Genomic DNA, 26,884 nt, shown 5'->3' with positions numbered 1-26,884 from the left:
GGCGGTCGCCGAAAAAGCAGCTTCCTCGCTGGGCGTCTGGCCCATAGGAGCTATCGCCGACCACGCCAATACGCCACACCTGAAGCAACACTGTCGCCCGCTGGGAGGCTACCTCGCCCCGCTCTTCCGTTGGGCACTGGTCCAGGAGGGCTGGCGGTCCGGAACCAGGGCACTCGAGCGTTCGGGTGAGCGGCCACAGGGCTACCCCGCCAGCTGTGGACGCGACCCGGTGACTGCGGCCGGCTACCTGAGCGCCGCGAGGCGGTCCAACCCGGCCGTCCGACCCGGCCGTCCGACCCGGCCGACCGTCCCGGCCGTCCGACCCAGCTGTCCGACCCGGCCGTCCAACCCGGCTGTCCGACCCAGCCAACCGTCCCGGCCGTCCGACCCAGCCAACCGTCCCGGCCGTCCGACCCAGCTGTCCGACCCGGCCGTCCTACACTGTTGTCCGACCCCGCTGGCCGGCATCGGTTCAACGAGGTCTAAGACACGGCGACACAAGCTGCCGCCGGAACTGTAGGCCGATCGTAATCCACCGATACATATAGTGCATGTCGCCTATGAGGCATTTTGGGACATCGTGACGCGTGTGTGCCGTATCCGTGTTGTGTACGTCAATACATGTCTGATGTGTGTTTTTGCTTTGGCGTGCTGCTTCTCCCTTTTTCTGGAGTGATCCGGCCCAATAACATCACATAAAGATTATTACCTGGCAGAATCATCTTGTTGTCGATTCCTTGATTCAACCACGTCTCTGTCAGTACTATTATGTCTGACTCTGTCATCTAGAAAAGCACAAAGTGTATCGCGTTTAGGTAGCAAACTTCTAATGTTAGTGTAGGCCACTAAGAGCGAGAGAGTGGCTTGTGGCAAAAAATGCAGCTGATTATTTTTCGAACTTGTGCTTGTATCTAGCTTTCTGGTAGATTGTATTACGGAGTCGCTAGCGGTGTCATAGACATACTTGTTTGTCTGTGTAGAACTTGTCGAGCACCAACTTAAAGGCTTGTCAAGTGGCCTGGCAAAAGCTACCAGCCACACATGTTGATGCCACATCTGGTGATGGCACGAAGTCTTCACCAATTGAAAGTGTGGTCTCTTTAAGTTTACGTGCTCTAGACAGGATACTTTGCTTGTCCTTGAATGAAGGCAATATTGCATTTATGGGCTTTTTTTTTTTTCTTCAGTAGAATACTTTCCCAGGTGATGAACCCATTCGTGCTGCATACTGGTTATGGGATGTTCGCGTTTTTCTTCGCCAGGCTTGATAATATTTTCCTCAGGCGTGGCCAATCTTCTTTTTTGTCATCCTCTAAACCGAAAAATAAGTTTGGTTGTCTTAAGGGGGGACATGGTGATTAAAAGTTATCATTATTTATTTATAACCCAAACTTGATAAAAATTGGCATGCTTATTTAGTTTCTTCTGATTCTAAAAATGCAATTATTTTTTCTGTAGGTTCATTATTTCAATACCTAATTAAGAAAACAATGTATTTTACGGTGTCTTTTTTCTTACTACAATAGACAAATAACCGCTGCACAAAAATAGACAAATGACATATGGTCCAATAGAAGAAAGCACAAGCTTCACAACATAGGAAGAACTTTTATGGTTGGATCAATATTTCCTACTTTATAGTGCACTGAACTTCATTGTTCTGAACATGGCCATGCTTTAGTCAGACAAAAGACAAATTTTAAAAACTTTAAACAAAGAAAATTGAAAAACTGTTTCCTATGTTTGGTGCTCCAAACATCTAGCTTCATGCTACAAAAAAAATTAGTACTATATCTATGATAGCTACTGATATATCACAGTAAATGTCTTGCTGGGTGGGTAAAATTAGCATTTCGAGAAAATCAAGAAAACAAATAAATGTCACATTTAATTGTGAAGAGTCACAAATGTGTGCACATACACATTCCCAAAACATTAGTAGGCTCCTGGGGCATAGTCAATTTGGGCATTTGTGCCTCTGTGGCGCTTTTTGAACAAGCACTGCACATTTTCTGCCGATGCACGCTTGTGTTCAGATGCGGCTGATCGGCACCGGTCTTTTTCCTCCATGCGCTGCATACTTTTCACCAGCGCTGACACCGATGTGCGAACTGTGCCCGCGAGTCATCCAAGACCCGTCGTACGATACAGCGACGTTGCCCGGGTTGCCGAAGTTTAATTGGCTGTAAAGCTGCCGGACCGACTTCGCGCATTCTGTTGTAAGCGTCTCAGCTGCGCGGGTCGCGGCGGGCGTCAACTTCGTTTTGACGTACCCCTGCCACGTTTTCGTATGGAGCCCGCGGTGCGATATATTCATTGTTGCGAAAATATCATTGAACGCAGTTTGCCGATTGCCGGTGCTTTGCATTGCGCGCGCAGCCAGAATATTGACGGTAAACGGATTCACTTTCCGAGTCCCATTCACACGCGGCGAGCTCCACGCTGACGCTTTGTCGCCGCATTTCGAGCATATGAGCACCAGACTTACTGCAAGGCCATATTCGCGCTCCTTCCGGCTGATTTTCGCGCTACCGCCGCATGTATTACAATTCATATGCTCCAGCAGTGCGTTCACCGATTCCAGGCACACCACGGTGAAAACTGCGTCGTCAATCGGGCCGGCCGCGACATCGCCAGCGGACAAGATCTCCGACTTACGGCTCACTGCTGCGGTTGACGCGAGCTATTGTAGTTTCTCGTCGGATCTCATGTCGATTACCTCCAAATCTGAAGGCGTCAGCATAACGGTGTCACGACGGACGCGGCTGGCGTTTTCGTCGCACCTACTCGTTGTCGCACTACCTAGGCCTAGCACTCGGTCGGCTCCATCAGTTCCGTCGCTTGACGCCGTTGGTGGCTCGTCCTCAACCACTTGCGACGCGGTGGGGCGTTTTTTGAAGTTGTTGAGCATGGTCTTCTTCCTTTTCTTTCCATACTTGTGCTTAGAGTCAAACTTTCGGAGCGGAGGAGGCATCGTCGCGCGTACTCACACAACGATCGCATCGAACATGGCGTCTCGCGTGCGCCTCTGCTGCGGCTAGCAGACAGCTCGGGAGTGCGCCCAGCCAATCACGTGGCGTTATCTCGTCACGTGCATGCGACAGCGAATGAGAACGCGCGTTTCATCTATTTTTGCCGCCAGTTTTTGTATTGAACCAGCAAGCCTAACGAAGCGGCAGCGCGCGATATTTGAAGCTGAAACCGCGTTCTTTCAAACGAGACCAAGATGGCCGCCCTCAAGGCACTAGTACGCGAGCGCGGCGTCATTGAATGTGTGTCGTTTTCGCGTCGACACACGCGAAAAATCAGGTGCCCCATCTGTTTTTAAATTGTTCGTACGGCTGAAATATGACCTTACGAGATTTGAAACTTGGCAGATAGGGAGAATAGTAGATGTAGATTAGAGAAATGCTATTTTCCAAAATTCGTTTTTTTACGATATTTTGGGTCTAAAGACCCGTGTCCCCCCTTAATCTGTTTTCCGCATCATCACATCTGTATGTTATTCGCTGTAGCTGGCTTGAAGTATATTGCAGGGTATTCTGAGGATTAACCGCTTCAGTGGGAGCAGTTACGGTTGCACTAGCTTCAAGTGCAGTGACTCTCCCTAAAAGTTTTTTGATTTCATCGTTAGTAGTAGCTTGTTCGTCCTTGATACCCTTAAATTCAAGCAAAGCTGACTCGGACCAGATTCCAGTTTTTCAATTGCTCCAGGGTGGATTCGAAAGCAGTGGGCTGTCTTGCTCATTGAGCCAGGGTTCAGCTCAACATCTCCCGATAACATGAGAAGCAAGTTATCGAGGGAAGAAGATACACACAGCAAACACGAGAATATCAGCTCTTTAATGCTACACAGCTCCAATGGGCACGACACTGTAATACGACGGCAATTGCTAGTTTTGGCACATTCGGCACTGTTGAAGTAACTTACCTGGAACAAGAGCAGTTGTGAGTGGTGTCGATGGTTGCAGTAGTGTCGTGCTCGACAATGCCGGTGGCTGGCTCAAATGTATGGTTCGATGCGCTTGCATCGCTGGTATTCATTCCCAGTTCACGTTGCCAGACGTAGGGAGCAGTTGCGTCCAAACACGGCAGGGATCGCGGCAGGACCGGCATAAGCAGAAGTGGACCATCTAAATGTGTAAGGAATAAGCCAGGAACCCCATGACAGTGTGGCCTGGAACAAGAGCAGTTGTGAGCAGTGTATGGTTGCAGTGGTGTAGTGCCCCTTGTTTCGTGCTACTTGTTAAACAAGCTTGCCTAGTTGGGAGTTGGTGACCAAAGTTGCAGTTTGGTCAACGAAAGCCACCACAGTGGCACTTGGAAAAGTGGAGGAACCACTGTTATGACTAATAACTAAAGTGAGGGCACAGGTGGCCCAGGCAACATTTGAACTTGGTCTGCGGTTGCTGTATTTTCGACGTCACGCACACGCAATCAGTCCAAGAAATCGAGCTAGACACTGCATGGCATCTGAAATTTCGGTCTCCATTGTACATTAGTTCTGTGGGGTAGTCGGTGCTGCGAGAAATTGTGAATGATCGAGCAGATTTTCTTATGTGGGGATTTTTTTTTACTTTGCGTTTTATTTTCCATAGACCACGGGCCCTCGGACAGCCGTTCCTTTCAACATTTGTCAATTTAAACTGATGCAGACATCCCAGTCACATGCTTTGATTCTCGGATATGCGTGGCTGCCAGGTCTACATGTTTTGCGCATGTACAGTCTTCGAGAAATGTTTTGGTATCGTAAGGTGTCTCTTATAGCACAGATATTGCAGAGTCCAGTCACTAAATACGCTCAGTGGTCAGTGCTGTACAAGCAAGGGAAGCAGACGCCCTGGGTCTAAATTGTATGTCACTTCTGGTGAGTGGTAATGGCGGCATTTCTTTTTTTCCAGTTTTGACATGAAGAACATAGATTTTGTGAGCATGTTGTGGAGCATTCGCTCGCATTTCAGGCATACAGTTTTCCACAGAGGCTACTTGCGAGTCTAAATTATCTGAAATAGGGCTTTTTACTTGGTTTAGAATTTTATTTCATTGCCACTGACATTTAAAAACTCATTTTAATAAAATAATATTGTTGTGCCAGTGGATAAACAAACTATATTTGTCTCTTAAGGGAGGAGGCTACCTTCGAACACCAACTTTTTTGTTTCTTGAGATAACTGAATGAAATTTTCAGGGTACACTCATGGCATAGACATATGAATAACTACAAAGTTTCATGGAGCTACGTACACTGGTACTCAAGTTACAGGAGTATATCAGAATGGTTCACATAGGTTCCTTATGACATGCCTGGAGAACTTGCAAAATGTGTTAGCACTGTCAAATTCAATATGAAGATTCCTGAATAGGTACCACAGGGCAAGACAGAGCCCTTTTTTTTAATTTCCTTGCTGAAAAGTTTTAGCACAACATTGAATTTAGTGTTACTAATTAGACTTGCATTAGCCTAATTTTGATTGCTTATAATAAATTCCAGACTCAATAACTTGAAAAAGTGGGCCTGTCTTGCCCTCATAAATTTATTCAGGCACACAATAAAAAAAACCTGGTGGGAATCTGATTAGCGGTTCCAGAGATACTGCTTGCATAAGCAGCCACACCAGGAAAAAAATTCATTTCGAGAAAACGGCCCTTGAAGTTTTGACACAACATTTCTGGGTCTAAAATGACCCCGCAGAATAGTTTGCGGTGTCTGCGGTGTCTTTCTCTGCCGCCTCTCAGTCTTCGCTTGACCTCGCTTCTCAGCCTTTCCCATGCGCAGGGCATCTTTTTCCACGGCTCGATGGATGGCTAGGTGGCCAGGTGTGAGCCCCGCAGACAGAGAAATTTCTTTGGTGGCCCTTTGGTTTCCAGCATTATACCGCATCACTGCATCATTCAGTGCTGACTCCACTGCAATCAGGGATGCATGCTGCTCCTTGGGCATCAGTGACCACAGAACAGAATGAAATGATTCTGATGCATTTTGAGTCTTCGCTCCAAGGCACCGCTGAAGAAGGGAAGGCTCGGAGAGGCGCTGATAAACAGGCAGCATAGCCTCAGCGACATAGCCTGGCAGATTGTACCTGTGCCTTGGTTGTGGTAAGCCATTTGCCTCAGCAGCCTTGTGGCGGCACCATGAGCCAGCGCCCTCTGGGCATAGGTCATGGTGAGGCTCCGCATCGGTGGATGTGATGTGATGGTAGGACGCCATCACTGCACGCTGCATTGCTGCCGCGTCATTCGAGTTGTTTCTCAAAGCCCAGCCATAGTAATCCGTCAGCTTGTCGATCAGAGCCTTTGTCAGCCTTCCTTTCCCTCCCAATGCCTTATCACTCTTTTGCACTAGGTTGCGCAGTGCAGCCCCCATCCTTTTCTGCACGTGATTGAGGCATTCTTCTTTGACAACTGGGACTAGCCCATAAACATTCTCCTTCACAAGGGCAGAGTAGGTGGCACTGTCTCCATCGGACACAATCGTTGTGTAACGGAGGTTGTGCTTTGTCAGTGAACGGGCGAAAAGGATCAAGGCTGCCTCGACCTCCATCCTTCCAGACTTTGCATCAGTGTTTCTTTGGCAGATGTGCTGCTCACGCCAGCTTGAGTACTCTGAGTCTTCTGGTTTGGGTCCTGTTTGACACCCGAGGCACTGGTTTGAGAGGACAACTGCATCCAAGATGAGGCCAGTGTGATACTCTATCACTGCCCCAACTCCTATGTGGGATGTGTGTCCACGCTTGTGCCAGGTGCCATCATAGACCACAGTAATGTCTCTGGTAAATCCTGGGTCCATTCCCTGGTAAACCTTTTTCACAGCAGCTGCTGATTCTGAATAGAAACTCTCCATGTGTTGAGTCTCTGGGCCCCTGAATGTCTTCTTCAGATGTTCCTGGTACGTCTTGTGATGAAGTCCTCTGTGAGATACATTCATAGCAGCCCAAAAGTCATTTACAGCTGTCTGCCCCTTACCAATTTGCTTCATAGCCATAATGGCTCGGATGTTCACCTCAAAAGCATTTCCTGCATTCTGGCGTGGTGAACTCCAAGAATTAGCAATAATCCCACAATGTGGACATACCAACTCATGCTTTGTAGCCAGTCCGAACTGGGTACCTTGTTGAATTGTCAGTCCAGTTGAAAGGCAGCGCTGGCACAAGGTTTTGGAGAGCAGGTGGCCGAACACACACATTTGCACAAGGCAAAATACCTCATCTACGGTAGTAGCAGTGGCAAGTGCGGGATCGGGCGACATCGCTTGAAATTTTCGTAGCGTCGCGGGCGTGGCACCAAGTTTGTTTTTCACCGCATTACCGTATTTACACGATTGTAAGTCGACTCGAATGTAAGTCGACCCCCCCATATCGCGTGACCGAAAAAAAAAAAAAATAAGAGTGCATACCCGAGGGCGCATTCGATAACGAAAATTTATTAGTAGCTGACATGGTCACTGGACTACTCGTCTTCACTAGTGCTGCCATCGTCATCGTTGCTGCGGTCCCACAGCGCGTCGTGGTCCAGCGAAATTTCAAATTTGGCAAACATCTTGCAGAACAGCAGCCCACGCCAAATGCACCTAACCACACGCAGCCGTCAGGGAGGCTCTTTTGACAGGTCCGGTTAGCGTAATTTCGCAGTCTTCTGCCGCCAGCCACTCGTTGTACTCACGGCGGAGCAGAACCTTAAAATTAAGGCGAAGGTCCGGGCTTGTTTCATGACCACGTCGCACTTCACTGGCAGGGACCGATCACGCATTTCAGCGACGTACGCCGCGAGCTTAGCATACAGCTCCGGAAAGCGTCCAGACTTCGGCACGTGGGAAATTTCTCACTTGCCGTCACAGGTGAAAATTTCGCTTCGCTGCAGTCGCCACTCTCGCACCACCCGTTTAGAAACATCGAAATTGCGGCCCGCTGCGCAGCGATTTGTTTCTTCGGCGTAAAGGATGGCAGCCCTCTTGAACGCTGCTGTGAACGAGTCCCGAACGATTAGTGGGCCTGGAGCACTCATGACTACTGGGGAAGCATAGAAGTAGCACGTAGCCGGCAGTCAAGTGGAACGCGTCTAGCCTTTTAACAGAAAAGAGAAACCCGCAAGCGCTGTCTGCTCATGAACTACCGATGCTCCCCGCAAGCGCCGCCGTTCTGAGGGTGCCGCCGCAAATGGGAACAGCGGCGCTTCCATCAACTATCGACACCCCCTCACCCATCATTGTTGCATGCACTGTAAAACTCAAAAATGTTGAAAAACCCTTCCGAAAAGCGAACAAACACGCGGGATAGCGAAAAGATACGGGTAGGGCCATAGAGGAACCATAAAATTGTAACTACATTGTAGCTCCCGTTGGTATCGTTTTTTTTGGCGGCGCCATGTTTTGGTTTCGATTGTAAGTCGACCCCCCAACTTCAGACTTTCAAATTTAAAAAAAGGGGTCGACTTACAATCGTGTAAATACGGTACGTTGTGCCTCCGCCGCCTCTATCTCCTCCGGCGTCAGAAAGTGCGTTTTCACGCGCACGGTCGACGATGCGTCTTTGCTCACGGCGACAGACGCGAGATAGGGTGCCGCGATCGCCGAGGTTGATGCGGTCAGGACAGCAGGCACACTTGAAACGCCGTCTCCTTGCATTGCTGACTTGGAAGGTACGGCGCTGGAAGTGCCAACGCAGACTTCTTCTAGCGGTGTAGCAGAGGCAGCACTGCAGGAAGCGTCTCCGCAATCGCCGGCAACGCGCTTTGCCAACTTCGCCATGCGGACGGCATTCATAGAACGACGCCGCGCACCGAACGCATGTTGCGTTTTGAATTTCCGCTTAGGGACCATCGTGAACGGACGCGCGACGATCCGTAGGGTGCACAAAACCGTTCAAAACACGCCACAAGAATCCCGACGGTAGCGAAGACAGCGATCTCGAAAATGGTGAAGAGTAAAGCGAGCGCACTAAGAACGCCGTCAACGGAGCGAGCAGCGGCAGACGACGCGCCGGGGGAGAGACCATGTGTCAGCGTGCCCAGCAGCCAATAGCAGCCACGCTCTCCCCCGCGTTCTCCAGGAGCGCGCGCTTCGTCCAATCACAGCTCGAATTCGAGACGCGGGAACCTCAAACACTGCTTCGAGGCCTCCAATCTCGTGCAAGCCATGCTTCTACCATGCCGCGGCCGCCGCCGGCGAAGGCAACACGGGAAAGGGCAAGCATTCACAAGCAAAACAAGACCAAGATGGCGGCGCTCGGTTCAGCGGCATGGAAATGGCGCGCGCGCGATGTTTGGTTATTTTCGCCGTTCGCTCGCGGCTCTGGGGCTGCCGTGGCCTGTTGTATATCGAATTAGAAGCATTTCCACGGTGAATTAGGCGTTAATAATTACAGGAAAGGTAGTTTACAACACGTATAGCCGAAATATATACTTATTGAAAAATCGGTTTTTTCGCGATTTTTCGACTTTTGAAACCCGCGTCCCCCCTTAAACCCCAAAAATACAGCATTGGCACTCGCTTGGTGTGACAGTTCAATTAAACACTACCACAGCCATCGAGCAAAGCATCATGCAGGCTTCGTCATTTGTAGTTGTGGTTTCGGCATTTCTCAAGGAGGCAAGATGGACATTGTCGCCCATGTCTGATCGCAGAAGCATGTCGTCTACCTTCACAGCCAAGAGAAGCAGCAGCTTGCATAATTCTTCCGTAAAAAAGACAGCGATAATGTCCGTGCAGAGTGCTTGTTCACCGGATCTTTGCTGGAGCACGACCTTCTGCTGGCCGCCACTGGCCACGTTGATCCCCCGCTCTGCAAGATGTTTCCCACTTCGTCACTTGGACATTGCAAAAAGGTACCCGAACAGAGACAACTACAATTGTTGGCGAAATGGTTTACCATTCCCAAGATGCGTTGTGATTGCACTTAGTTTTCGCTGTCGCAAAAGATGGCAGCAGTGATAGCATGGCCCAACTGTATCCTATTGTGACATATTGTGTGCAAAATACAGGCCTGTTGAAAGCAAGCCGTTTTGCTAAAGTACTCTACAAGCACAAGGAACTGGGTGCAACATTGGAAAATTTATTGCGGATGCAGTGGCGACTTTCAATATCCCAATTGCGAACTGTGTGGCATTCTGTTCGAACAATGGCCAGTATTACGTTGGGCAGAAAGAACGGCATTGCTGCAGGGCTGACCCAAGTTCAAGGGAATCTAATTAAAACTGGACGTCTGTGCCACCTTATAAACCTTGCAGCTGAAAAGGCAGCATTGTGCCTGCCTTCAAAGGTCTACGAAATTCTTGTGGATACCTTCTAGAAAAATTCTCTTCGAGAATTCCACACCATGCATAACAAAAAGTGCAGAAAAGTGTTGAAGCACGTCCTGACCAGGTGGCTCTCTTGTGAAATGTTTGACCTGCCTGCTTGACCATTCGGCACTCCTTTTGAATTCTAAGTGAGGCGAAGAAGGACACCAAGAGACTCAGCTTTCTTGTATGCTATAGCATCCTAACAGTTGACTGCACTCAAATACGATTTACAACAGAAAAAATGCTGGCTGCAAGTCCAAGAGAAAGCACTCTTCTGGCCAGGTCCAGCTGCCGCCAGCAAAGAAACCCGGAAAAGGAGAGCTCTGATGGGCACTGCATGACTCGTGAGGAAATAATTTTTCGTGAGCTCGGAACATAATAAAGCATACTGTCTGTTCCTGCAAAACACTGCTAGTGTTTTTCAAAAGGGGAACCAGTGTTTGGAGGCACGGGCACCTCGCATTCCTGTGTTGCGATCTCACCTGCTTGGTCTGCTTGAAGTCGTCCTGTCAAGATTTGTGAATCGTAGTGTTTTGAAGCAGCAGGGTAATGTGCTCAGCATCGGGTACCAGAGCAGGGAAGCTCAGGACGAAGATTTAGTCATTGGCCTAGAAACTAGTTCAATTCCAAACCTCAAGCCGCAGGAGCAGCAGGAGTTTTACAGTGCTCTACGAAATTACAACAGCACGCGACTACATCAGCCTCAAGTTTCCATTGGAAGACGCTACTCTACTACATACAGAGGTTGCTCATCTTAAGGCCATATAGATAGCATGTCTCTCAGAAGTGTTCTTCTTGTTTTTTGTTTGTGAAGCAGTTTCCAGCCATGTTGCCGCAGCAGATGTGAGACTTCAAAGCTCTTGATTCTTTAGGAATGGAATTTGTAAAGCTGCAGGCTTGCACCATTTCTGCATATGTACTGAACGATCAGAGCAGACATTCAGTGGACATCTGTCTCGTAGCTGAGAGGTCCAGATAGGATGCTAAAGTTCAGCCGTATTGCACAAGTGATGCTCGGTATTTTGTCAATACCACACAGCAATGCAGAGTACCAGCAGCAGTTTAGTAGTGTAAAAAAAAAAGCCAGAACACAGTTATGCTCCTCCATGTGTGATAAGGCGCTGGGAAACGTTTTTTGCAAAATGTCGGAGAAATGGATCTTGTTACAATCGAACATATAGCGAACATTTGAAGAAGGCGAAATCAGCTGCAACACAAAATGCTTGCAAAGGTGAGTCCTTGATGTTCATGTGATTGTGGTCATTTGCAAATGTGAAAATAACATTCTAGTCAAGTTGTCCTTCTGGAAAAATATCTCCCAGATTTGGTTTCCCCGAAATATTGCAGTACAACAATCCCGCATGAACGAAATTTGCCGGAACGTAACCCCACATATTGTCACAGCCTAGTAGGAGATGGGAAAGCCGGCGTCGAGAACATGAAAAAGCACTTTATGAGAGCAGTCAATGCGACGTCGTTGTAGTCACTGTATTTCTACTCGCGCACTACTACAGCGTCGTTCTCATCGCCTGGCACATACCCGCGGCGACCATATAGGATATGGCCTTTGCCCGTCCTTTGGAAGAAGAGGCATCGTCCCGATGCACCAATCTGCAAAGTTGAGGTCATGAGGAAAGGTATGGCTTCATACGAAGCACGTGCACAACCTTGGGCAGATGCCGCCAGCGTTTGGAGCAGGTATGACTGTCGAGGACAACTTCATAATTCACATCGCTGATGCGGCGCAGAACTGTGTACGGGCTGATGTATCTTCGCAGGAGCTTCTCAGACAGTCCCCGCCGACGAATAGGAATTTAGACCCACACCTGGTCACCGACATTGTATGTGACGGGTCTGTGTCGAAGATTGTAGTGTCGGGCGTCATAATACTGTTGTTCTTGGATTCGGAAACGCGCAAGCTGCCTGGCTTCCTCTGCATGTTGCGTAAAATCCTTGGCACCAGTCTCGTCGTCATCGCACTCGTGTGGCAGCATTGCGTCCAACATTGTTGTCACTTCCCAGCCATAAACGAGGTTGAAAGGTGCCATGCGTGTTCTCTTGGCGAGCTGTGTTATACGCAAATGTAACATATGGTAAAAGCTCGTCCCAGTTCCTGTGGTCGACGTCAATGTACATACTCATCATGTCTGCCAGTCTTATTAAAACGTTCAGTCAGTCCATTGGTTTGAGAATGATAAGCCGTGGTCTTTCGGCGAGTGGTACCACTTAGTCGCAAAACGGTATCCAGAAGCGCAGCTGTGAACGCAGCTCCTCTGTCTGTTATGACCACTGTGGAAGCGCCATGCCTTAGGACGACGGCTTCGGTGAAAAATCGCGCTGCTTCGGCTGCTGTTTCACGTTGGATTGCACCTGTTTCGGCGTATCGAGTAAGGGAATCTGTGACGACGATTATCCATCTATTTCCGGCAGTAGACAGGGAAAATGGACCTAAAAGGTCCATGCCAATTTGCTCGAACGGTGCTTGCGGTATCTGAACAGCATGCAGCAGTCCAGCTGGCTTGCCGGGTAGGGCTTTGCGGCGCTGGCAGTCCAGGCATGTCTGTGTGTAACCGACGTGTAACCGACATTTCACGATCGACGCAAGTCTCGGCCAATAGTACTTTAGCCTAATTCTTGCCAATGTCCGAGTGTAGCCTAGGTGACCAGTGGTCAGCTCGTTGTGACAGGCATGTAGGACTTCGTTGCGAAGAGATGTGGGAATGACCAGTATGTAGCTGCTGCCACTAGGTGAAAAGTTCTTTTTATAGAGAACGTCGTGGCATAAGCAGAAGGAAGGCAGCCCTCTGGTGAATAACCTCGGCACGCTGCTTGTTCTTCCCTTTAAGTAATCGAGAAGAGGAACAAGTTCTGCGTCCTCGCGTTACTGGCGTGAAACAGCCACAGTATCTAGCGCTCTTGAAAAAGCCGCGTCATCATCGTGCACTGCAGTCTCAACAGGAAGCCGAGAAAGGCAGTCGGCGTCGGTGTGTCGTTTCCCCGATTTGTATACAACAGTGAAGTCGAACTCTTGGAGCCAAAGACTCCAGCGCGCAAACCGACCAGCTGGATCTTTTAAATCAGTCAGCCAGCAAAGTGCATGATGATTACTGACAACAGTGAAACACCGACCATCCAAATATGGCCGAAATTTCAGGACGGCCCACACCAGTGCAAGACATTCTTCCTCTGTAGTAGAGTAGTTAGCCTCCGTTCTTGATAGCGTCCTGCTGGTGTAAGAAATCACTCTTTCGGCGCTGTCCTGCCGCTGTACAAGCACTGGGCCAAGGCCGACATTACTAGCGTTGGTATGAAGAATCGTAGGGGCGTCTTCATCAAAGTGTGCGAGCACGGGAGGCGTCTGCAGCCGTTGCCGTAGGTCATCAAAAGCCTGTTGCTGATCTTCACCCCATACAAAGGGGACATCTTCTCTGGCGAGGTGTGTTAATGGCCAATTGTCGCGCAAAAATTCCGCAATAAACTTTCTGTAGTAGGCGCAAAGGCACAGAAAACGTCACATGTCCTTTTTATCTCATGGAGTTGGGAAATTAGCAAAGGCAGAGATTTTATCAGGGTCACGTCCGACACTCAAACGACTAACGTGACCGAGAAATTGAAATTCTTCAAAGCCAAAATGGCACTTTTCAGGTTTTAAAGTTAGACCAGCTGAGCGCATTGCTTCAAAGACCATCTTAAGCCTCTGTAAGTGTTTCTCGAGCGTGACGGAGAAAACAATCACATCGTCGAGGTACATCAGACATGTTTGCCATTTGAGGCCTGAGAGTACCATGTCCATTAGTCGTTGAAATGTTTCTGGCGCAGAACACAAACTGAAGGGGAGCACGTGAACTTCATAAAGTCCGTCGGGCGTCACAAAAGCAGTCTTCTCACGGTCGCTCCCATCAACTTCTATTTGCCAGTAGCTTCTTTTCAAGTCCATCGATGAAAAGTAATGTGCGTTTCGTAGCCTGTCCAGTGAATCGTCGATACGCGGTAGATGATAAACATCTTGTGATCTGGCTGAGTTTTCGATAGTTGACGCAGAAGCGCAGGCTACCGTCCTTCTTTTTCACCAATACGACAGGCGATGCCCAAGGACTCTTCGAGGGCCGAATAACTCTGTCCTCAAGCATGGTCTTCCCTTGTGTTTGTATTGCCTCGCGCTCTTTAGGTGCTACACGATACGAATTCTGCCAAATTGGTCTGGCGTCGGCTTCGGTGACAATACGGTGCTTAGTGAGCGGCGTCTGGCTAACTCGTGATGAGGATGAGAAGCAGCTCCTAAACTCATCGATGAGCTCAAGAAGTCTGTTGTGTTCCACAGGCGATAAGGCGGGACTGATGTCAACCACAGGCGCAGGCATAACCACGGTGGACGTCCCGTGCTCCACTGAGAGGCAGTCCGTACATTTAACAATGTGTCGACGTGCCCTGGTAAAATTCATCAGCAGGAGTTCAGCATGTCCGTCGTGTACGTTAATTACGGCTCTGGCGATGGAAACCCCTTGACTCAGTACCAGCGCGTCGATGTGTTCAGCGATGCCAGTCCCGGTGTTCAAGTTGTCACAGATTACAGGTACGAGGGAACAGCTTTGCGGGAGGAGCGTGACGTCATCGGCGATACACAAGCGGGTCGCTGGTGTTCCGTGGGGTCGACGTCGTCTGAGCTCGTAGGATATGTGACGACGAGGTCACGGACATTAATCACTGCACCATACTCTCTCAAGAAATCCATTCCTAATATAAGTTCCTTACAACACTCAAAGAGAATGGGCGACAAGGGCGACAATGGTTGCACCGGCGATTACTACCCTGGCTGTGGATTTTCCAATCGGTGTCATCAACTGGCCGCCGGCAGTTCTAATGCTGCGCCTGGTCCATGGCGTCTTCACTTTTCTGAGCCTATCGGCCAGCTTTTTACTTATTATCGAAAAATGCGAACCAGTATCGACGAGAGCGGCCACTTGGTGGCCGTCAATGCAAACGACAAGATCGGTGCTGACGGCGTCGATTACAGGAGGTGTGGTTGGAGTCGTCGGAGTTGTAGAGTCATTGATTGTCGGAGATGGGGGGCTCTTGGATATCTAGCCGGTTTGCAACCTCATCCCCAGAGGTCGCTGCGTCTAGTTTCCCCGGCGCGGGTTAGGGGACTTGCCCCTAAAGGCGTCAGGAAAATTGCGACGGGTCGGTAGGGTGCAACTAGCTGGAGAAGGAGAACGCAATCGAGCCGTTGTTGAGCCTTCTGGCCGAAAGTTTGTAGAATTTCCGTTGCAGCTACGTGCAGCATCAGACACAGGGTAATTGCAGTTGGGAAATCTTGGATACCCAGCCGCGTGGTAGTGGCACTCGCGGTAAACATGTCCTGCTTCGCTGCAATGAAAGCATAGCGGCCGGTGGTCAGCGGTGCGCCACAAATCGGTCTTTCGAAGCGGGTAGCCGGCAGGGGATTCACCGGAGAAACAAGGCGCAGCAATTGACTGGCAGCGATATGGCATAGTTGGCGGCGGCTGTGACTGTCAAAAATAGGGCGTCGGGGGTGGTGGTGATGGCTGCGTCATAGTGGTAGACAGTGTCAGCAGCAGAAGTGGCGGGAGGTGGACAACAGACAGCTTCCGCGTAGGTTAATCGTCGCTACACTGCCTGGCAGTCGGGCGACGAAAAGGCCTCTCGAACTTCCTCCCGAACGATATCAGCGACAGAAGCCACCGCTGGTGCCATGGGAGAGATCCAGAGCTGCCGGATCACCTCTCGCACAATCTCTCAGATGACTTCACGCAGAAACATGCTGCAGCTCTCAGGTAGAATTGAATTTCATTCTGCAACGCATTGCCTCTTTGTGCTGTGTCACTTCACAACAAAATTCTCTCGACAGCTAATTTTGTTGCGTTCCCTGCTGCTTTCGGTATTGCGTGGTATTAGGCTTTGAAAAAATTGTGCGAGAAACTGCGAAGCAATCTCCTGTCCCTCCACCTCTCATTAAACAGGGAAATGTTCAGTTGTAAAAACGGAATATTACACAAAGTGCACTAATACCCCTGTCACACTGACACCCGCGAATTCCATTTAATTCTTTTGTCTTGACATCAAAGGTGTTGTGCTTCGTGTCACATGGTCTCCCTTGCATGAAGGAAGTGCGGCAACGACCATTACGGCTGGATGGAGTACTCTCATTGCCAGATGTGGCAACTCGCAGCTGTGAAGAAAACCCCATTAGTAACTGTCTCACTTACAAATTTTAGCATTATTTCTTTTTTGCCTTGGGTTGCGATGCTGTATTGGGAAATGTCGTTTGGCCATTTTGTTTGTTTATCTGCTTGTCACTCATCTGGAAGCAGCTGAGTTCATCGCAAACACAGGCACACGCATAGGCAGCGCAGAATTGCAACTCGAAGCGCACCGGTCGAAGCACGCATGAAAGCAAGTGTGGTCAGCATCACTTTGAGCTTCACTATGCTTGAGAAACAAGCCTTGCGCTAACATGCAGCGAACTTTATTGCTGTGATTTTATTAGATTACATACTGCATTAAAAAAAAAAACTACCTAGAGATTACTTGAATGATGACTTGAATGAACACATGTAAGTGCAGCAGCAGCACTGTTCCCCGTGCGGTGCCCCTCGATAGCTCGTACTGTGCTGTGCAGCACGGCCACAACTCCGTTGCCGTAAATCTCCATAAGGAAGTTTCATGCTGAATAGAGCTCGCGGTTGCCCATATGACATGGGCATAGGTCTACCTGACGGTTGCCTCTGTGGCTGTGGAAACTTTTTAACTGTTACGTTATAGAACTTATGCCTCGAATCCCAAACAAGACAGTCAAGTTCTTGCCTCACTTGTCGTAGGGTATTCAGCTCATACACACAGTAAGCAGAAGTATGGGACGGGCTAAGGAGACTGAAGGGACAACAAATCCATCCATTGCCCCTGGTTGATAAAGAAGGAAACAAGTTGAAAGACCAGGCCAGCACTCTCGGTGAACACTTTGAGTGCCTGTCTAGCTCCACTCACGATTCGGAGAACTTTCTGAAACATAACGCAATAAAAGAACTTAAACCAAGGAATCGGAAATGTACCCCTAAGCAATCCTTATAACCGTCCTTTTACCATTGCCGAACTTAAAGCTTCCTTATCAGTATGTCGGAGCTGTGCACCAGGCGCCGATAGAATTGTGTACGATATTGTCGCAACATCAGAAATAGAGGTTGTAGAGCGCTATTCAGGAGGGACAGCAGCGGGTCGCCTTTTAAATACCAAGTGCAACTGCAACTTTTTCGTCTTCACTGCGCCTTGACAAAAGTGCTCATGGCTACTTGCGTTGTCGTCTTCTTCATTGGAGTACTGGAGTGGCATTTGCATCCCTCTTTGTGTGTGTACGTGTGTGTGTGACTCTATCCTCTTGTACTGTGTCCCATTGCCCCGTTGTCCCGATTAAATTGTGCATTGGGACGATGCTTCCTTCGGAGGGACGCAACTGCCGCGCCAGTAGAAGTCCCTCTACAGGTAAGGGAGCTACATTCCAGCGATTGAGACTGTATGACACGTGCAGGTGGGCCAGGTGGTGAGGTGCATCTGCCTGCTGAACCATGCCATTCCCAACACCAAGGACTCGCTCTCCTGCCAGATCATCATCCCCCAAAAGCAGGTCAACCGAAACTCTGGTGAGACACTACAGCCGCCTCCAATTTTAAAATGAATTGCAGCATAGATAGTGACACGCGGTGGTTAAGGGCTTGGAAAGTAAGTAGATCCACAACAGTCGTCATAGAGCAAACAGGTTGTTGGCTAACATCACTGAGATTAAAGGGCCCCTGAAACGGTTCGGACAAATTTTGTAGACACGTAGGGTACAGCTTAAGTAGAACATTCGCACCATAATTTAGGTGAAGCGTTATGTATTATTGGAGTTACAAGCGATTAGAAGTTACTCTCCTCCCTAGCCATGCTTTTCCTCCTCAACTCGTTCGCCGAGCGAGCGGGGCTTAGCTCCGCCTTCACTGGTACTGCGTCACGATGCGACGTCACATCGTCCACTTCCGGTTGTTTTGGAGCCCGCCCCCGCCCGCGCGAGACCTCTCCGCTAGCCGCTTGGCCGTCGACCGAGAGCTATCAAAGCAGCGTGCGTTGCCAGCATTCTGTCGTAGTGCCGAACGTGTCTGGTGTTCCGGTAACCACAGGCAAGCTGGTCATTTCGGCAAATGACTGGAGGCATAAACTCAAGCTGATGAAGGAACTTTAGCGTAGACGTACGTGAGCGGCCTGATCGGTCTGCACGGCCCGGACACTTGGTGGCGCACCGCTTAACCAGCCAAACAAAGTGCTAATTTGCTTTAACCAAGTGGAAAACATTTTAAACATTTATAAAAACTTGTTGATGATTACACTCCTGCGAAAAATGCACACCAGCAGCAAAGAAGTACCGTATTTACTCGCATAATGATCGCACTTTTTTTGTCAGAAAAATTGACGCATATTCAGGGGTGCGATCATTACGCGAGTTAAATTTCCCGCAAAAAAAAAAATTTTTTTCACCACGCGTTTGCTGCGGGATGCGAGATGGCGGGTGCGGGACACCAAAACAAAAATGGCGGCCGACGGAACAAGCCGAGCGCGCCGAACGCGATTTTTTTTTTTTCTTCTCGTGAGTACATTACGTGTATTGAAACAGTTTCTTCCGTATCAGTGATGAATAATATTAATATCGGCAAGTTTGCAGCAGTAACGTAGCCATGTCCACTTTGAGGGGACAGAAACAGGTGGGCCCGCTTAGCTGCCAGTGACATAGAAATGCATGGCCGACGCGCTGCGGAAACTGCGGCATCTGTCTTCACAAGTATCCTAAACGGCACGTTGCCGCTAAGGGTGGGCGAATATCTTAGCTGTGTTACAAGCGTCGGCGTATGAATAGGGTACACTTTTAACATATCAGAGTAAACGTGGCTACTATCATTGCCGCGCGCGATTTGTTGCGTGCTCACGAGTGCAAAAGCAGATGAAAAAAAATCGAAATGCGCCTTTATTGTTTTTGTTGACATCAACCATTATAAAGCCAACCCATAATAAAGGCAAGTTTGGTTGTACCTCATTTTGTCATAGAAGTGCGGAAAGTGATGAAAGTAATGAAATGAGGCATCTACTTAAGAATGTTTGGTGCGTGCAGGCCGCTTGGCTTGTCTTGAAGAGTCGTTCGCGTAGCATTCGAGAGATGGTAAGCGCGATCATTATTAGCTAGACTTAGCACACGACATATCGCTGCGGCAAGTTCGGGGTGCTATCATTACGCGGGAAAATAAAAAAATTGAATTTTGACGACAAAATTTAGGGGTGCGATCATTACGCGAGTGCGATCATTATGCGAGTAAATACGGTATACACTTCGTTGCTGCTACTGTGTATGGTTGAGCTCTGTGCCACCAGGTGGCTGCACCGTGCAGACCATTCACGTTTGCCCTTCTGCTCATCTTATGGCTCATCCCGTTACGACACAGTCAAGCGGCCAGACCCTGTCCCCTTGTGCTTGCGAAACGCTATTGCGTTAGTGATCTTCCGGTATAAAGCGACGGCCACATACGCGCAAATCCTGGCGCCGATGCGATAGCGGCAGTCCGATGCGCAGCAGCCAGTTCGCTCGTATGCTGCCTTGCAGAGGGACAAGATGTCGCAGCTTGACATATTGGCAGTCGCTACGTTTGCAGTCCACAAGGCAACAAAGCCAAGGTTTGTTGCCACAAGGCAACAAACCGCGGAGTTTTCGTCAAAATGGAGTACGTTGTAACACAAGCAGATGACACTTGCTGTGTGACGGAAGTGCTTAAGTGTACTGAAAAATTGTTCTTGTGCATTCTCTTTATGTTACTTTCTTTTTATAAAAACAAATGAACTAGCATTCCAAGTATTACGAAGATCATTTGTTTACCATAAATGTGGAAAAATTAGCGATCACGCGCCCTGCTCAGCCAATCGGATAGCTCACCCCACTGACGTCATATGGGTGATCTCGGTCATATGGGTAGGGGCGGCGTAAAATTCCGCCAAGCAGTGTGCTGCGATCGGCAGCGATGTGCATTTTTAAAACCTTATAATAAATTACACGCTTTACGCAGAGCACTTAGATGTGCCAACTAATGATCAGAAGGACCTACTCTAACGACTCAGTACGTTTGTAGAAAATTGTCAAAATCGTTTCAGGGTCCCTTTAACAATGGTGTGCACACAGCGTGCAGATTCAGTTGACGCTTTTTAAACGGTCAATAATGATCCAGTGAAAAAGGTCCAGTATACCTGAAGTCCGTTCTATCCAAAATTAGGGCTGCACAATGTTCTGAAATGGCAAGACTGCATATACCGCTGTATAACCTTACAGAAATTGTAGGTATGCTGAAAACATTGAAATTAAAATATACAGGTTTATGCTAACCGTACAGTGCAGTCCACTTATCATATCGAGAACGAAAAATTCGATCGTTATAACCGATCATCGATATATCTGGACTGCCATAAAAAAAGAAAAAAAGCTGCCGAACATACCTTCATAGCTCCGACACCAAATTTGCCGTTTACAATAAAAAATTCGAAAGTAGACTGCAAATGTAACATTAATTTATACCTCTAAGCAGCGTGTCAAGCGTTAGGCTTGCTGAAATAGAAATCTGCACTTGCTTCCGTGCAAGTTTCAGGCTCACAATAGCAGTGTGCATCGCATCCAGCGGCTGCACGCACACTGGCGGCTATAGTTTAACGTCCATGAAATCGGTGAGTGACTCTATCGATGACAGTGCACTTTGCGTGAACGTTGGGGTCGGTGTCGGATCTTGTTGTCACTGCTGTTGCTGTCGTTGCCTCTGTTGCACCACACAGCCGTCTGTGTCGCGACAGCAATCGTCCCGTCGGAGATTCTTTGCAGAATGAGACAGCGCTATCGGCACTTAGAAACTCCTCTATTGAAGCACCACCTATTTTATCACCAGTAGCGATGGGCTCTCAGAGTTCGCTAATGTCAGCTGCTGCCGCCGTGTTGGTTTCGCACATGTGGGGGTTTCGTGCTGATGCACAGTCCGCCGTTTCCGTTTATCGGCAGGATCACTGCTTCTAGCCTTCATGATCGTGGTGGCGCTCGCAATTTTCAGAATCGTTGTCTGCGCGCACTTTTACTCACAGCAAAAGTAGTCTTGCGAAATTTGCGGCTTCACCCCGAGCGACACAGCTTTTTGCTTTGTCGGTGCATCAACCGCTCAGCGGCTTCCCCAGCGCATTTCCGCATTCACTGAGGGAGATTGCAGAAAGGGAGCGCAGGTGCAGTTTGCGCTTTTTCTTTTCTTTTTTTCTCTGGATGCTCACCAGCGATGCAGATATCAAGCAGCCGGTGCCATCTTGTGGGGCGCTGCACCAACTTGCGGTGCTCTCCATGGCTTTCGCAATCGGCACACTGGCGAGACGTGCTGCGCGGTAATGGCAGCAGATACGAACTTGCGTAGGCAAGCTTCTTGCCCCTTCTCAATTAAGAGGAGCTTGCCAACGTCAATTTCATGATTATTCTACATGAAAAACATCGCCCAAAGGCAGAATTTTGATGATGTTTGATTTGCGGTGAATAACATAACAGTAAAAACCCGCAATGACGAAATCTTGTGACTATGAAATTCTGGCGACAATGAAATATTTTCGTATCTCCGGCGAACGGCCATAGGATTCAATGCATTTCATACCTCTCGGCAACGAAATGTCGCTGTACTACAATCCCACACCAACGAAATTCGCCGGAATGTAACCCCTCATACAGTAAAAGCTTGTCAATTCCATGGGGCTGCGGACTCATCAAGCCGCCTACTGGCAGCTTTTTTTCCGTTGTCCTCCATCTGTAATGTAAATGGTAGAAATAAAGATTTGATTTGATTTGACAATTCGAACTGCAAGAAGAAGCCACTTCACTTCGAATTAACGAAAGTTCGAACTAACGAAAAAAGAACAACAGTACACTGCAATTTGGAAGCAGTAGGGCATGTCAGAAATTTAATGCTTGAAAAAGTCAGGTATTGTAGTCTGCCTTTTTTCCTTGAAGGTGACAGCTAGCACTTTTGGCTCTATGAGCGAATGTGGCGGAAGGCCTCCTCTTCGTCTTCTTCAAAACTGAAGAAGAGACGGGCAGCATTCAATCCAATCACGACCTCCGCAGCAGAGGGCCGCACTGGCGCTTTGTCTTCCTTCTCCTCCTCGTCACTGGCAGCAACAGGTTCAGCGCTTCTGACATGAGAAATTGTCCTCATCTGTCAGTGCACCACACACCACTACACTCTCGTCCACGTCGACATAGTCGGCAAAGGAGATGTCGTCCAAAACGTCCGCCATGGAAGCAGTGACGCCATCTTCAAGTGCAGGTGACTGGTTTCCTCCTTGTAGAGCTTGCGTGCCAAAGCCGCAGTAGCAATAGCAATTTGCTATCGTAACAGTAGTTACTTGCTCCGAAGCAACTACAAGCATGTGTGGCGCACTTAGGAGCATCACCTGATAATTATTACACCAAATGATTCGCTCCAACAGATGGCGCCGGTAAAAGGATATTAAGTATTTAATGATACCTTGGTCCATGGGCTGCTGCGCCGCTGTAGTGTTAGGTGGAAGGAAGGCTAGCTCAATGGCCTTCTTCTCAATGTTGACCTTATGAGCCAAACAGTTGTCAACGAGCAGGAGGACTCTCCGTCCGTAACGCTCGAAACTTTTTGTCTATCTTCGCTAGCCACTGCCCGAACAGTTGCCCCGTCATCCATGCCTTTCTGTTGGCCGCATAGTCCACTGGAAGGGACCAGATGTTCTTGAAGCAACATGGACTTTTCGATTTGCTGATCACTAAAAGCCGCAGCTTTTCAGTTCCTGCCATGTTCGCTGCAACCGATACAGTTATTCTCTCCTTGCTTCTTTTCCCTCCAGTGCACTTGTTGCCTTTATATGTGATTGTATTGGCAGGCAGCAATTTGAAAAATAAAGCAGTTTCATACACATTAAATATCTCCTGCAGAAAATACTTCTCCATGTGGCCTTGCAACACCTCGGAGTGCCAAACTTCACACGTTTCAACATTTACGGCCTTTGCTTCTCCTGACACAGCACGGAAAACAAGGTCATGACACTCGCGGAAACGGTGCAGCCACCCACCTGAAGCAGCAAAGTCGTCGTAACCCAGCTGCATGGTGAAGTCCGCTGCCTTCGCCAGTATCACAGGGCCGCTCAGTGGAATATTTTGAGCTTGCATGTCCTTTATCCAAAACAGTAACGCTTTCTTGAGGTCGGGATACTTTGCGGGCCGCAACCACTTCCTGTCGTTGGCAACTCCTGCCACCAAGGCATCTTCAGTAGCCTTCTTATTCTTTATGTAAGTAGATAGCATGCTTTTTGGTATTGCATGCTTCTTCGCAATTTCTTGCTTAGACGAGAGTCCGGCGTCCACTTCCCACACGATGATATCACTCTTCTTTTGCAGTGTTTTGGCGCGATAGTATTTGCCGCACGCACACGCCATTTTCAAGTCGCAGCTCTGGGTGCGACTGTGCCACACGACTATCGTCCACCAAAATGAACTTTAGTTGAAGCTTAACACCATCACAAAGAATTGCGACAGCCGGTACCTCCTAAGCTGAAAACAGACGTGCACAACCGATGAACAGACATTGAACATGTGAAGACGCTGAACATGTGAAGGTGGCGAAGGCACCGATTCGTCGGTTCTTGATTGCAAGCGCAGCTGCGACGCACTTGATTTGCTGTGTTTTGGTGCTTGCCGCAGCATCTGCCACACAACATTAGCAGCTACTACACAAGATTTGCAAAGTCTTCTACCATAAACACTGGACTATAGGTTGGACCGGAACATAGGTCGACCCCCCAACTAACCAATTCTAAAAATGGAAAAAATCTTTTTCAATGGCAAAAGTACCGAAAGACACCCTTACCTTGAAACTAATGTGACTCGGCCGGTTGCACAGTGGTGACAGTATTTATTTAAATGCTGCTCCTATGTGCACCTGGCCAAGTTTTTAACAGTATTGCACGACCATTGACCCGCGTGCTTGTCAGCACCTTATTAACAGCGCTGAGCGGTGAAACAAACGAGATACGTGCATGCGTACACATGCGCGTACTTTCGCTATTTCGCCACTCCATGCTGTTATAAGGTGCTGACAAACACGTGGGTTGATGGTCGCGCAATACTGTTAAAAATTGGCCGGGTGTACACAGAAGGGCACGAAGTACGCAAGTGCTACTCTGAATCAGAGTTGTCCGAACTAGAGTTGGGTGACGAGTGCTTCTCGCTGCCTAAGTCCCATAGAGCATCGTCCTCTGTGCTGTCCAGCGCAAAGCCCTTCCTCTTCATGAATCGTCGCACCCAGGATGGTGAGCCCTTGAATTGCGCCCTCATCAGTCCAGAGGCGCGTGCGATCTCTACCGCTTGCAAACACATGCATTTGGCAGCCACAGGCACGCAGCTTTTACACGCAGCTCCTGGACGAACTCCGCAACCTTCTCTTCCAGTTCTGGATACGCTGTGGTCATTTTCTTTGGTTGCTGCAAGTTGTGGATGACGTTTTCTTTTGGTTGCTGCAAGTTATGATATGCTGCTTCTGCGTCCGCCAGTACTCCAAATACTCGCGAATTTGGATACTCCAAATTCGCGCTGTGCCGCCAGGTTGCCGTGGGCTTCCGCGTACTAAATGGCCTTTTTCTTGAAGGCAACGGTGAATTGCCGTCGGCTTCCGCTCATTTTGAAACAAAATGTGAAAAAGCAGCTTTTAAGCAATAGAACTTTGTGACAATGGAAACTCAAATTGGCGGTGCCACAATGTCGCCACGCCGCGCTGCTGCTGATGGCGATGGCGGCTGTCATCTGCCTGTTGCAAGACTTCCGTAGTTTTTCCACCAATGTCCGGTATATAAAACGAGGGTCGACTTTTCGCAATGGCTTTTTGAAAGAAAGTTCGACCTATATTTCGGTTTTTACGGTAGATTCACGACAAGCAAGAAGTCTCGGTCACGTAGAATGGAGAGGAGGCAGCCATTGCTGCCTTCTGGGCGACCCGCACCGGTTAGACTTTTCCCGATTTTGCCTTCTCCAGCCATTCTCTCCGTTCCGGAGGCGACACAACCTTGTGTGTAGGCAGTAGGCGCGTTTCTCTGGCCATGTGCCAGGCGCCAAGCCGCTGGCACGGTGGCGCATAGTTCGAATTATTCATGGCAAAACCTTCTCGCATTCGAATTAACGGGCTTTTTGATACATAGACGTCTGTGGAGCTTGGCCGGACCAAATCGTACAGTTCGAATTATCCATAAATTCGAATTGTTGAAGTTCGAATTAATGAGCTTTTCCTGTATTACCTACTCGTGCAATGCTAGTAGGCTCAAAGATATGCTCAAATGCTAGTCCTTTGCACTAAAATTGCGTAAAATACCACCACATTACACTTGTGTGGGTGCCACCATTTTTTTTTCAACAACAACCAACTGCCAATAGCAATCGTGCTGGAAACGCGTCATGGCTGCCATCTTGTTCCTTGATCGCCCGTTTGAAGTGGCACACATGTTGCTACCAATGTGTGATTGCGATTTTTGCACATCTACTTCAGTGTGTAGCGAGAAGAATGCAGCAAAAACAAGGAAATCTACATCCCACCGGCTTGGAATTGCATATGGCGGTTGAGACGGCAGTCACAGCATGGAGTGCCACGGATCGGGCCGTGATTGAGTAATCGTCCTGGAATACACATTCCGTGCTTCGAGAATGCTGGCTTTTGTGCCACCTGACAGGCATCACATGCAGATTTGGCGCCAGACGTAGATTTGCACTAAGGGGCCGTAATCTCGATAGACTTCCTTTGGGTATGCGACATATGATCACTTTGGCTCTCGGCACTGGATTCATACAAGACAAACCAGCCGATTACTCGCACGTGGTATAAGCGCAAGGACGAACTGGAAAATATGGTGGCATGGACCCGAATGGATTACCTCTCTGGAGCCGGAAAGAGCAAGCATGTTTCACATGCTTGCGCCATGTTGTACAGATAAACGATCAACACAAAGTGCAATGTCACACCTGAACAGCAACAAGAGAATAAACCAATCTAGGAAATAGAAAATTACTCATCGTGCGGGTGGCTTCTAAGAGCAACAGCTTAGGTATTCAGATTCATAGAAAACGCAAGAACATCACAAGGGGCCATGAACAGGAAAAGATGTAAGTGCATAGACGTATTGGACACGATAAACACAAGTACTATTTAGGCAAACAAGTGGTGATGCTAATTTAAGCACTAAATTCTTTAAAATAGACAAGAAGTCTACTGTAATGCCAAAGGACTCGTAAGACAGAAAGGACGCTTGCACTACGGCCAAGAATCAAGCCGGCATGTCATTGTACTTTCAAGGGACGGGTATTTCACGAAACTACTGATACGTCACGTTCATCAAATAATATTGCACGCTGAGGTTCAAGCAATGCTAGTGCAAGTGCTGCCTAAGTTTTGGATGTTGTAAGGTCACCAAGCTGTGAAAAAGTTTTAAACAAATGCATAGTCTGCAAGAGGCACAACAGAAGACGGGCCACTCAAATTATGCCTCTTCTCCCAGC

General features: G+C 48.5%; 1 protein-coding gene and 1 pseudogene across 1 annotated transcript in view; one reads left to right on the top strand and one right to left on the bottom strand.

Moving 5' to 3' along the window:
• Gdi (GDP dissociation inhibitor) overlaps positions 1–26,884 on the top strand; it is a 114,441-nt gene that overhangs the window by 66,439 nt on the left and 21,118 nt on the right. The window contains exon 5 of the mRNA XM_065428691.2: positions 17,819–17,930. Coding sequence (XP_065284763.1) covers positions 17,819–17,930 — 112 coding nt within the window. The remainder of the gene's footprint in view (positions 1–17,818; positions 17,931–26,884) is intronic.
• On the bottom strand, positions 5,676–8,922 carry LOC139061439 (uncharacterized; annotated as a pseudogene).

Source organism: Dermacentor albipictus, chromosome 6, assembly GCF_038994185.2.
Source record: "Dermacentor albipictus isolate Rhodes 1998 colony chromosome 6, USDA_Dalb.pri_finalv2, whole genome shotgun sequence".
Classification (NCBI taxonomy): domain Eukaryota; kingdom Metazoa; phylum Arthropoda; class Arachnida; order Ixodida; family Ixodidae; genus Dermacentor; species Dermacentor albipictus.
Note: the sequence above shows the minus strand (reverse complement) of the source record. Positions and strands in the feature narration are given on the sequence as shown.